The sequence below is a fragment of the Heteronotia binoei genome, chromosome 21 (genome assembly GCF_032191835.1).
Source record: "Heteronotia binoei isolate CCM8104 ecotype False Entrance Well chromosome 21, APGP_CSIRO_Hbin_v1, whole genome shotgun sequence".
In the NCBI taxonomy this organism is placed as follows: domain Eukaryota; kingdom Metazoa; phylum Chordata; class Lepidosauria; order Squamata; family Gekkonidae; genus Heteronotia; species Heteronotia binoei.
Window position 1 is genome coordinate 168715535 of NC_083243.1, and position 12914 is coordinate 168728448.

General features: G+C 45.1%; 2 protein-coding genes across 4 annotated transcripts in view; one reads left to right on the forward strand and one right to left on the reverse strand.

Moving 5' to 3' along the window:
• Positions 1-4425, forward strand: part of SLC19A1 (solute carrier family 19 member 1) — a 29196-nt gene extending 24771 nt beyond the window's left edge. For all 3 annotated transcript variants that reach the window (XM_060261222.1, XM_060261223.1, XM_060261221.1), the window contains 3 exons: positions 674-866; positions 1831-1972; positions 3825-4425. In XM_060261222.1, the coding sequence (XP_060117205.1) occupies positions 674-866; positions 1831-1972; positions 3825-4019 (530 nt within the window). In that variant the 3' untranslated portion in view covers positions 4020-4425. The remainder of the gene's footprint in view (positions 1-673; positions 867-1830; positions 1973-3824) is intronic.
• Positions 4426-4878: 453 nt separating this feature from the next.
• Positions 4879-12914, reverse strand: part of COL18A1 (collagen type XVIII alpha 1 chain) — a 123792-nt gene continuing 115756 nt past the window's right edge. The window contains 3 exon segments of the mRNA XM_060261233.1: positions 4879-7464; positions 9025-9140; positions 10208-10405. Of these exon segments, the coding sequence (XP_060117216.1) occupies positions 7251-7464; positions 9025-9140; positions 10208-10405 (528 nt within the window). The 3' untranslated portion in view covers positions 4879-7250.

Genomic DNA, 12914 nt, shown 5'->3' on the forward strand with positions numbered 1-12914 from the left:
AATTAGAGTTTGTGCTAAAGAGGCCCCGTGGCGCAGAGAGGTAAAGCTACAGTACTGCAGTCCGAGCTCTCTGCTCAAGACCTGAATTTGATCCCGGTGGAAGCTGGGTTCAGGTAGCTGGCTCAAGGCTGACTCAGCCTTCCATTCTTCCGAGGTCGGTAAAATGAGTACCCAGCTTGCTGGGGGGAAAGTGTAGGTGACTGAGGAGGGCAATGGCAAACCACCCCATTTAAAAGTCTGCTGTGAAAACATCGTAATGTGACGTCATCCCAGTGTCAGAAATGGCTGGTGCTTGCACAGGGGACTACTTTTACCTTTAGAGTTTGTGCCAGACAACAGAAGCCTACAAACGCTGTGTGAGGATTGTGGGTGGCCCACTTTAAACCTCAAATGCCATGAACTGTTGGACCCAGTGTGACCTGATTACTAAAACCTGCCAAGGGGCCAGAATCTTTTCAGCTTCATGGAAGTTTCAAGAGCAGCACTTCACTGATGTGGAGGGAGCACAGAGTGCCAGCATCAGCCTTCTGTGTTGTAAATAGTTACATCTCCCCTTTTAGACGTATTTCCTAGGCTACCTGACATGCCTTGTTAATAGTGCTGCCTCAGGAACAAGAGGCCTTGCCCTCCATACCTGGTCCTCTAATCACTGTGACATTTTGTATTTCCCCAGGTGCTATCACTTCCTTTGCAGCTGGCTACGTGAAAATCCGCTGGACGCTGTGGTCGGAGCTGGTGATTTGCATCGTGACAGTGTTCCAGGCAGGCCTGCTTTTGCTTATGAACATGACAGCCAATATCTGGATCTGTTATGTGGCCTACATCCTTTTCAGGGGCTCCTACCAATTTCTTGTGCCTATAGCCATGTGAGTGGTGAGAACTTGATGGCTAGGTCTGGTTTAGTGCTTTTTGGCCTCATCTACTGACAGTGGTGGTGTCATGAGTAATTGAAAAAAAAATGTTTAATATTTAACCTAGGTTAGGAAAAGTTTGCTGCGTGTGCAGGTTCTGGAGGACATGAGTTAGTCTGCTGTAATGCAATAATAATAATATAATAATAAAATTTTATTTGTATCCCGCCCTCCCCGCCTAGGCAGGCTCAGGGCGGCTAACAGCATTCATAGAATAATTATACAATACAGTCGTTATACAAAACTTTAAAATCAACGTGTTTATATGTAATTGAAATGTTAACTGTTTTTTAAGGTTTTAACTGTTTTAAATATTTAATTGTTTTTATACTTAAAATTGTTTAATTTTCATGCTTGACCAATTTTCGGAAGCCGCCCTGAGCCACTCGTGGGAAGGGCGGGATATAAATCACGAATAAATAAATAAATAAACATTGTCTTAAAACCGTTCTGATTCACATTTAACATAGTTTGACAGTAACGGTGATGTTCCTGGCGCTATTCTGTCAGTTTACATAACAGCGGAGATCACTGAGGCCAAATCGTTTTGGCGGATCCATTTATTCAGCGATGCTTAGTCAGCAGTCTGCAAAGGCCCACCTAAAAGGGATGGTCTTGCAGGCCCTGCGGAATTGGTCGAGACTCTGTGAGGTTGGAGGGGGTGTGACTGAATGTAAAGAACTGTGATCTGTTGGCTTTTAAAATTTTGTCTTAGCACAGTCTAGGGTTAAGCACAAAGTTATTGGCATTATCCTGATCACCGTGTAGTGTTTTTGGATCACACGTTTCAAATGAAAACTTCCTAGTGTCAATTATGATGCAGCAGACGCCTCAGTCCATAAAGTCAGCCTTCTTTGCTCCATGGCTGCTAGACTGTTGTCGGTAGAACTTAACAGACTTTTTCTTTCTTTGACTTAAGTTTCCAGATTGCAGCTTCCCTGTCCAAAGAGCTCTGTGCCTTGGTGTTTGGAATCAATACCTTCTTTGCCACAGTTCTCAAGACAATCATCACCATAATCATAACAGATAAAAGGGGCCTGGCTCTCTCAGTCCATCCTCAGGTAAGGAGAACACATTGCATGTGGGAATTGGCTCTTGCCATGTCTCAGCTGTCTTTAGGCAGGTTTTGCAATGCCTGATAGCCAGTTTGGTGTAGTGGTTAAGTGTGTGGACTCTTATTTGGGAGAACCGGTTCGATTCCCCACTCCTCCACTTGCACCTGCTAGCATGGTCAGCCATAGCTCTGGCAGAGGTTGTCCTTGAAAGGGCAGCTGCTGTGAGAGCCCTCTCCAACCCCACCCACCTCACAGGGTGTCTGTTGTGGGGGAGGAAGGTAAAGGAGATTGTGAGCCGCTCTGAGACTCTCCAGAGTGGAGGGCGGGATATAAATCCAGTATCTTCTTCTTCTGATAAGTACAACCATATTAATAACAGGGAATGGTCCCTGTGGTAGAATGCAAGCAGGGCCAGCAACAGCCAAAGGCAGGTTAGCCATGAAAAACTGCACCCTTCTTCTTAATCACTCTGACCTTTCCTTTTCTAAAAGGAAATGGGTTTGTGCCAGACTTGCAGTATCATCTGCTAAAGCAGCCACTGCGAGATCATCCTTTTTCCACCTTAGGTGGGCACGACAGTTGTCTCCCTTCCTAGAGCACAGTGACTTAGCAACAGTGATTCATGCAACGGTCACCTCGAGACTAGACTACTGTAATGCCCTCTACATGGGGCTGCCCGTGTCTCGAATCTGGAAGCTGCAGCTGGTGCAGAATGCAGCAGCCAGGCTGCTATTGGGTCTCCCTATTCAGGACCATATACAGCCGGGGCTGCAGAGACTGCACTGGCTGCCAATAGTATTCCGGATTCGCTACAAGGTGCTGGTTATTACCTTTAAAGTCCTCTGTGGCCGAGGACCTGCCTACCTTAGGGACCGTCTCTCCCCATATATTCCCCAGAGGTTACTCAGATCTGGATCACAAAACCTATTAGTAATCCCTGGGCCGAGGGAGGCGAGATTGAAGGCTACTAGAGAAAGAGCCTTCTCTATTGCGGCCCCCCACTGGTGGAACCAACTCCCAGACGATGTTAGAACCTTGCGGGACCTTGCCCAGTTCTGCAAGGTCTGCAAAACAACATTATTTCGAATGGCCTTCAACTAAAGTACATAGATGCCCAACACCACTGAATGTATGGCATGGAATTTAGCACCAAAACTGTTGTTTTAAAATTGTATTAATAATTTTAAATTGTAAACTCTTTTAATTTTAAACTGATTATTATTGTGATTGTTCTTACCGTTTTATACAATGTTGTTAGCTGCCCTGAGCCTGCTTCGGCAGGGAGGGCGGGGTATAAATATGAAAAATAAATAAATAAAATAAAGGGACAAAATTACCTCAGAGAATGTGTAGATTATGGCTGCTATTCTCTATGTGCTTCATCCTGCAGAGATTAATTTGTTATATATAGGAGGTAGTTCAGCATGAACAAACTGAATTTGTTCTGTTGCCCTGCTGTTAGCCACTTCAATGACAAGATAATTAATTGAAGGGCTTACTGTTAGCTGTGTGGAGAAATAATTATCGTAAGTTTTCAAAAGCAGGTTGCAGAAGCTGTCCTTCTACAATGAAAGTGGCTTCAACAGGAAATCAAGGCATATCACAGTGAAGTAGATTTTGCCTCCCTTCTAAATAAGTGTCCATCATGGAAAATGAGGATTAGCTGACATTTAACCCCCAGACAAAACGGGGGCGGGGGGGGGGGTGTCCTGCTTCTGGCAATGAGAACACCTAAGTGGGTGACTCAGTCTCTTTAAGCTTTATCATTCTGTGCTGCTTTGTGGTTCTGTGGTGGGTTGGTGGCTGAGCAATTTACATGTGTTTCCAACTCTAACCACTGTCCTTCTTACTCTTCCAGTTCTACGTTTATTTTGGCTACTTCACATTCTTGACCGTGGTGTATCTGTGTGCAGCTATAAGGCACAGTGCATGCAGGGAACCTCAAGAGGCAACAGCAGCCAGGGAACTCTGCAGCCCAGTTGGTGAAGTCCAAGGCAAAAACAAAAGCACAGAACTGGCTAGTAAGTGTGGGAAAGGAGAGAGCCCTGCCTGACCAGTCCCACTTAGAATACATCTAATAGAAGGCTCTCATTCAGCACCTGTGAAAATGATCATGTATTTCAAGGTCAATCCAGCATTGATTTCAGAATATCCAGTCACTGCGGGGCCAAGCTGGAGAAAGCTTTGTATGGCTATGATACGGGACTTTGTATCAAGCAGTATGGAACTGACACTTTGCCATTCTCTTGGGGTCTCATTTTACTTCTGCATCCACTGTCCCCAGGGGTACAAGCTGTGAGGAGGAAGGCAGCATACACCACTTTATAGCTTGCCATAGGGCAAATATATGAATGGTTTTAAATGCAGATGTTTCCCCACCTGGCAAGTGACTGGGGCAACAGAGAAAACAGATGCAGGCACTTTTTTAAATAAAAGAAAGCAATTCACCTTTTTATAAAGTTTACTATTGATTTGTCAATGTGCTGTGCTGGAAAGTATGGAGTTTTTTTTTTTTTTTAACTCTCCTTCAATTCCAGCCCAGGGACTGTTTTATCACAATGAATTCTTAGAGCTCTCCTTAAACTTTGATATGTCAGTCTCCAGTTTATCGCTCTCAGACTAAAAGTAGAGGGGGAGAAATCCAAAGTCCCTGCAAATGGGTCTTAAACTTGCAATCACAAAAGCAGTTCAGAATTTCAGGGACTTGGATTCTAGCAGAGACTAGGGACAATCAGCATCCTTAGTGAGTCATCAACCTGGAGCAAACTTGTTGAAGGGGGCAGTCTACTGGATCAGGTAGCTAGTAATTCTTTAGAATATTCTCATTGCATATTATCTGATGTGTTCTAGGCATGAGTGAGATCTTTGTGCCTTCATAAACTCATAGGACTGTAATATCTGAACAACATGAATCAAAAGAGGATATTGTCCTTTATTCAGTGCCTTTAGGAAACAGTTTATACAACACAACACACAAAGGTATAGAAATCCACAGGCTTTTAAAATTGCAGTAAGTTTCACAAAATACAGTAGACAGAAACTGACTGTGTGACTTGCACAGGTTCTTGTAACCCACCCCACCCCAAGTAATAAAATCTCAGATGGACAATTAAAAAGCTAGGTAGAAATTTAGCACCTTGGCTTTTTCACAGCTGCTTCAGATGGTTAGGCATTAGTGTTTAAAACAAACTGGTACATGGCAATACCAATGTCTCGATAAGACTTCCACAATAAAAGTGACTTCAACAGGAAATCAAGGCATATCATCAGGGGGCAGGCTGTCAGGCCTTCTTCACTTGGTAGCTTAAAAGCTTACCTGGCCACAAACCTGCTTATGTCAAATTCACCTGTACTACTGGGGAACGGAGCAAAGCAGGATGTGCAACACCAGATAGTGGTTAGTGCCTAGACCCAGAAATACTTACACATTGCCAGTTACTTTTTTAAAGAGACTGAATGTATAGGTGTGAGGAATGGCTTTGGTCAAGTGGTTCCTGCCACATAATTTTTTTTTTTTGGGGGGGGGGGGGTGAGAAGGAAAAGAGGTGGTTAAAAGGGGCCCATATCCCTGTCCAGATTAACTCACAAAACAGCTCTGGTTCTATTAAAAAGTTAGATTAGGGCCAGAGTTCAAGAGGGATTTAGGAGAATACATATAAAGCCATCTCTTAATTGCATTTGTTATTAATCAAAGGGGTGATGAAGTCAGAAACTTTTATCTCTACTTTTAAGCTACAGCTTTAAAAGTAATGGTGTTGAAGGAATGGTGCTGAAGAAAATGGATAGGTTTCCAGGATCATCACTGATGACAGTGCCAAACTTGTACCAGCCCATTTTCCATGGAGATAGTTAGCAACCATATAGTGGGGCAGCACTTAAGAAGGATGTTAAAAAAAAAAAGATTTTTTTAAATGACAATTTTTGTCTCTTCTTTCCAAGCTCAAATAAAATACTTGAGCAAAATCAAACCCCTGAAGTTTAAGGTAGTTGTTCTTAATACCTCTAGTTCTAGATAGGGGGGGGCAGGGAGAGAAGCACTATGCAAAGCAAGACTTGTAGCCTTAATCCATGTGGCACTGGGCAGGATGCTACAAATTCTATAACAAAAATTATAACCAGAATATTGTTACGAGAAGAGTCTGCACGATAAGAGAACCTCAGCAAAACTACTAAGCCAGCTGCTGCTTCTGACTTAGCGTGTGCTGGGAGGCAGTGTCATTCTTCATTTCCATATGCAGTATCTACCTTCAAAGGGACTTTGTCTCTTTCAAAGAGTTCTTGGGCATGATGGTTTTCTGGGCCCAGAGAGAACTCTGTACAAACGTTTATTAAGGCCACAAGTGTCCCCAGGGTCTAGTTTGTGATCCTTAGCAGCACTCTTCTCCCAAAATAAGAGCAGGCAGTGCCAAGAGTACCTGGCTGTGCCATGCAGAGGTAATGGTAGGTCAAACTGAGAGCACTGGGCTCCAAAGGGAAGCAGTACTATCACCTGTCTACTTTATGAAGAGTCTCTTCTATGACAACTCAGCCCCATTAAACAGAATTTCTGATCTGCACACTTGCTCCTGGCTGTCTCGTTCTTTAAAAAGGAAATCAAAGTGGACGTTGGGGAAAGAGAGTGACAGACAAATATGGAACTTGTAACGAAAGATACAATTAAAGGTGTGATATGAGCATGATTTAAGAGAGAGATGAGCCCTGTTCACAAGGTATAGCGAATGCATGTACACAAGCACATCTGTTCGTAATAAAGAGCCAATGTGTGCATATTTTCAAAATAAAACTGGAGATCAATACCTGGATAAATGTTTTTTTTAAAAAAGAAAAGAAATCATGCATTCAATTGTACTTGCATTAAATTTAACCTGAGTTACTCAATGCTTATACAAAGAAATCAAGTGTACACTGTACACAGATTGTACATACATTCTTTGCATCGTGTACATGGCTAGAGAGAGAAAGAGACCATTTCATGTACCATACTTGCCTGAAGATTGCCTCACAAACAGCCCTTCTGGCAGAGACATGTATTATTCACAGCCATGCCAAAGGGGGGGGTGGGAGGGACACATTCAGCACCAGTCTGCACTGGAAACCACAGGAAGACACTCTTTGGCTTTGTCATTCATTTATCTGCTTCACGGCTATACTGTGGAACTGGCTGGACACACTATCCTGATTGGGGGTGAGGTGGGGAGGGGCCATCACCTGTTCCTCTCTACGTGAGGGCAACAGGAGGTTCCCACCCTCCACTTGCAGTCGGAGCTTTTGGCGTGTGCCAAATTCATTTCTGAGAAGAAATCATGAAGCTGTTTTCAATGCATAGGACGATGAAGGCGTTTTGGCAGCTGCTGCTTTTCTGCTCAAGCAGCTTGCCTGAAGCCAGTGAGGCCGCCTGCCCTGTCACCACCATGTCATCTGTCCGCCATGTCTCACAGTAGCTCTCTGTTAACCGCCGCCCCTTGGAGTCAGAGCCATGCCACACAGACTTCTGAGGCCTGGAATGGAATGAAATCATTTTATATGTTACGCGGAGACAGCCTGGAGTTTATCACCACAGGGTGCTGCACCTGTATGCTATGTGTGTTTGCTGACTTTACATTTTTAAGCGGGCATCAAAATGGGGTGAGTGAAGGAAGAAAGCCTTTGCACTGGGCAAAAGAATAAGAACATAGCTTTCCAGAGGCTCCTCCCCAATCCTTAAACTTCTCTCATTCACAGAAATATGGATCTTCATTCTTGATCCTGGGTTTTGTAATTATATTTCTTTTTCACTCAAAACAAGAAATTGTTCACCGTGAGAGACAAAAACAGCTGGGAAAGGGAGCAATGCCTCTTTCCCAACGAAATTCTATGGGAATTCCTTGAGTTCTGGGGAAATCAACACTAGGGATTGCTCTGTTTTCTTTTCATACCTAAACTAAGGTACTTGGATAACACTGAAATAATGAAATCAAATCCAGAAGACACCCCAGCGACCACCAGAGGACCAAAGAGGATTATGAGACTACACTCCCACCCAGGAAGAGTACCCTGGTGTGATTAGCCTTGGCCCCAGCCACTGGCTAGAGAAAGCAACTGCAGGGAGCTCCCTTCCCTCCCAGAAATAGGTCTGCTCAAATTTTCAACTGCTACGTGAACAGAGGTGGACAGAGGCAATCTGGCTGCCATCATCAGTCAGAGAACTAAAAACTGCTGGGTAGTTACACCATTTCTACTGCAGAGATCAACCTGGCCCTTCTTCACTTTGGCGTTGCTTAAATTCTTCTATCTCCCTCCCCTCTGCCTTTCCCCTCCATTCCTGTTCCTTTATGCATCTTTTCTTTTTTAAAGCCTGGGGGCAGGGACTCTCATCTTGTTTTGATTTATGTACAGCACCTGCTGCCAGCATTGTGCATTGAAATTTAATTGCTCTTAGCCACTTTGGGAGAGAATTATGGTCTGCAAAGCAAGACACGAGCATAAATAACTACACAAGTTTCGAGTTGGGTGGGAAAAGGTAGACAAAATGGAAGTTCTGTAGCTCTCAAAGTAAGAGCTGGGTTTCCCTAAACTAAATGCTTTTCCCAATGGCCAGCCAATTAGTATCTTGGCTGAAATGATAAGATTTTGAGCAGGACCTGCTACGCCAGATGTCATTTTAACTATTTTTGCCACCCACTCTACCCAAGACCAGGTAGCATCTTCCAACAATGGACTGGAAGAAGAAATACTGTGGAATCAGATTGGAGACATTTGCTCGACTCTTGAGGAGGAAAACAATTCTATAAACACACTGAATTGTTGAAGGGATTATAAAAAATGCTTGGCCAAGCAAATGTTCTTATGTCTAAATGTTTTGCTGTTGCAAGCATGCCCCCAGGGAAAAACCACAGGGAGCTGAAAAAATACCAGTGTCCAATAATAAAAACATTTTTTTAAAATTTGAAGATCTTCACATACGCCCTTCGAGTTATGAGGCCATGAAAAAGCCAAGCACAGATGGCAGGTCAACAAGCAGGCAGGCCAAGCAAATTCTCACATCTGTACCTTCAAACAAGTCTTGTTTTTCCACCTACCATGCAGAATCTCTCAAGACGTCCCTTCCATCAAAGGAGAGGATACGAACCCCAGTTCTAAAGGGAGCCTCAGAGCCTGAGAAGAGGTACTCCCAGTTAGTAAATAGCACTTCATCCTGCAAGTGAATGGAAAAAAGACAATGTATTTGCGAAATAATACTTCCAAAGCAGCCTGTGGATGAAAATTCTGCTCTGCCTGGGGAAACTGCATGTGAAAGATCCCAGGTTTAATCTCTGCAATGCCTGCAACAAAAGGACCTCAGACAGCAGAACTAGGCAATACTCCTTCTAGAGTACTGTACACACTGCTGTCAGTCAGAGTAGGAATCATTGTGCTGACAGGAACCATTAATGTAAGTACAGATCTCTTATGTAAAGCGCCCTCTTTAACCAGTTCTTCTAGATCCTTCCAGAAAAGCAATTGACTGTGTAGATTCCCTATGAAGCTGTAGAAATGTATTCTAGTATTTGCAATATAATTGCCTATCCTCTTCAACATTTTAAAGCGTATGGTACATGGACCTGCCTTTTGTGTGAGGTGGCAAGTATTCCCTTACGGTGATAACGGGAGAGTGTCGACTGCGGTTTTTCGCTTTGCGCTTTTTGGAACTCAATTTTTTATGACGTTCACGGCATGTTTATCTCGTCGTGACTAAAAATGCTTCATACCATTTGCTTTAAAAATAACTCTTTTGAACCATCATGCACTATCTACACATTTTGACAACAAAAGTTAACTAGATCTATAAACCAAGGCCAAGAAAGCAAAATATCTGTCTGCCCAGCCAACAGACCTAAAATGTACCAAGAACAGTCAGGAGGAGGATTTGTTACAGACCTCTGTGACAAACTCTGCCAATGTGATGACCAGGCAGGACTGGGCATCATCCTAGGAAGCCCCTCAGTGTTATCTGCCAGTGGACGCTATACCTAGTAACCCAGAGTGAGATGCTATCCCAGAAATCAAGGCATTACTGTAGGTTTAGGGTCACTAGCCTGCTGCTGAGTAAAGGTACGCTGCTGCAGTTAAGGTCCCAATCTTGCCAGACATCTGCACATAGGTCCAGCAGCACTGCAAAGTCTGCAGTTATCATCATCCAAGAGCATCACAGAAACAGGCAAGAAAGAAAGGAGCCTTCCATCCCATTAATCTGCCTTCGCCATAGGGTTTCATTGGACCTACCCTGAGATTGACTATAGGCACCATGCTCCTGTCTGCTCTCCGAACTATACTGTAGAGGTCTTGCAGTCGGGACGAAAGGAATGCTCGGAAGGTGCCCATTAGTCCAACCTCCCTGGCTTGCTGGAAACACTGGAAGTCAGCCCCTCGGATGCCACGCATACTGCCACTCAGGGGAGTGTTCAGGGCTATAAGGTGGAGCTGGGAAAGCAAAAGAGATGACCATGCATGAGCCAGAGTTTGCACCTGTACTCCACACACCTCTACACAGAGTGACACTAAAGAAAGCAATGTGCCTGATAGGTCAGGCAGCAGCAAAGGTGAGCATGGAGGCCCAAGTCATGCCTGGGTTCCTGCTACCGCTTCCTGTCAGTGGAAAGCATCCAGCCCTGTCAGCCAGTTTTTAGATTCTTGTAAATGCTTGCTGGAGGGTCATGTTGGGAAAGGACTGCCTCTTCAACGATAGCATCTGGAACACAGCCACATAATTAAATTATCCAGGAAACAGTATAAAGCAGGGGTGGCCAACGGTAGCTCTCCAGACGTTTTTTGCCTACAACTCCCATCAGTCCCAGCCAGCATGGCCAATGGCTGGGGCTGATGGGAGTTGTAGGCAAAAAAACATCTGGAGAACTACCGTGGCCACCTCTGGTATAAAGCATCACCCTCAATCTCAATTGGATTATCATGGCATGAATCTAAAAATACAGACAATGAAATAGACACTGGATCTGAACTAGTAGAAAACATGCAGTGGCTATTAGCCACAGTGTGTATGTGTGTGTGTGTATATATATATATATTTTGGCCGCTGTGTGACACAGAATGTTGGACTGGATGGACCATTGGCCTGATCTAACATGGCTTCTCTTATGTTCTTATGCAGACAGGGCAATGTTTGCTCTTGAATGGGTGTTATATTTTAAATTTATTTATTATTATTATTATTGGGATCCCACAAGGACTTGAGGGGCATCTCATTCCCCCCCCCCTACTTCCACTTTCCCTGAAGGCCCCATAGCCACTCCCCTTTCCCTGCTTCTTTTGCTCCTTCCCAGCATTTATCCTTCCGTACGTTTATCTGTCCCTCTCTCTTCAATTCCCCTTCCCCCAGCAGCATCCACCTAAAAAAATTATGAGCCAGTTATGTGGTGCCAGCCACTGAATCAAGCCCACGTGCATGGCAGGGAATCCTCAAGGACTTCTGGGAGGGCACATTACTTCCCCCTATATCCCCCTCCCCACATTATTTCCCCCTTCACTCCTTCATATCCTCTTCCCTTTCCATGCCTCACTTTCTGTTTCTCAGCCACTCACCAAACTATTGTCTGTCTCCTATCTCCAGCTATATTTACTATTTATACCCCACTTTTCTCCCCAAGGGGGAGCCAAAGCAGCTTACATCATTCTCCTCTAGTCCATTTTATCCTCACAGCAACCCTGTGAAGCAGGTTAGGCTGAATATATGAGATTGGCACATCATATAGTGACCTCCCATGGCAGAGTGGGTATCTGTCAAGTCCCTTATTTACCACCCAGGTCTGCTGTTCAGACCCGTAGCCAGAAAATTCCAGTTGGGGGGCCCACAGAAAAAATGTTTGGATGGAGGGGCCCCCCTCTGGCAGCCCCCACTTTCCCCTCCGCAGCTCTGGCGGCCTCGCCCCCCTCACGCAGCACCTTCCTCCCAGCCACCCACCAGGCAAAAGAGTAAAGAGTGAGCTCCCGGGGCTCTTGCAAGGTGCGCCCCCCCCCACCCGCCGATCACATGATCGGCTGGAAAAGCTGCTCCGAAGCTGGCGGTATCTATGCCAGCTTTCCGGTGTGATCAGCAAGTTCAGCGCTGGGGAGGCCAGCGCTGAACTTGCTGATTGCGCCGGGAAGCCGGCATAGGAACCGCCAGCTTTGCCACAGCTTTTCCAGTCAATTATGTGATTGGCGAGGGGCGCCTTGCAAAAGCCCCAGGAGCCCGCTCTTTACTCTTTCGCCCGGTGGGTGGCTGGGTGGGAGGGAGAGAGAGGTGCTGCGTGGAGGGGGGCCGCCAGAGCCACAAGGAGAAAAGTGGCAGTGGAGAGAGCAGAGGCTGGGGAAAGGTGGGGCCATAAAGGTCCGAGGGGGGGTTGGGTGGATGGACCGTGCCCCCCCCGGGCACTCCCATGGCTACGGGCCTGCTGCTGTATGTCTCTCATGGAATGTGGGTTTAGAATGTAGCTGCAGGAATCCAGACTTGAGCTTGCACCTTCTTAGACTGAGAACCAACCTCTTCAAGGCCAGCAACTTCCACCTTAGAATGCCATTATCTATTGCTGTGCTTTGTGAGAATTGTTGATATAACTTTTAACCTTTGTCGTTTGAAATGCCTGTGCCCCCTGAATTAGATGCGCTGTTAACTTTCAGCAACTGCCTATATAACCTTTACTATGTTTGACCTGGGGCAGTTTCTACACTGACTCAGTATCTGAAGTATGCCATGCTACTTTCTATTAAAATGCTTATTTGAAATTACGAAGAACCTCTTTTATTGAAGGATTTGGGGACTTGACAGTATCTAAGCCCAGGCCTCCCAGACTTTACTGCTACTGGCTTCCATACAGTGGCTGCTGTTGAACAGTAGCAAGTAGCCAGACCTAGGTGAGTCATGCAAGTTGGATGGTATCAAGTCACCCAACGGTTGCTGCCAGGTCTGACCCTTCTGAGACCTCCTTCAAAGGCC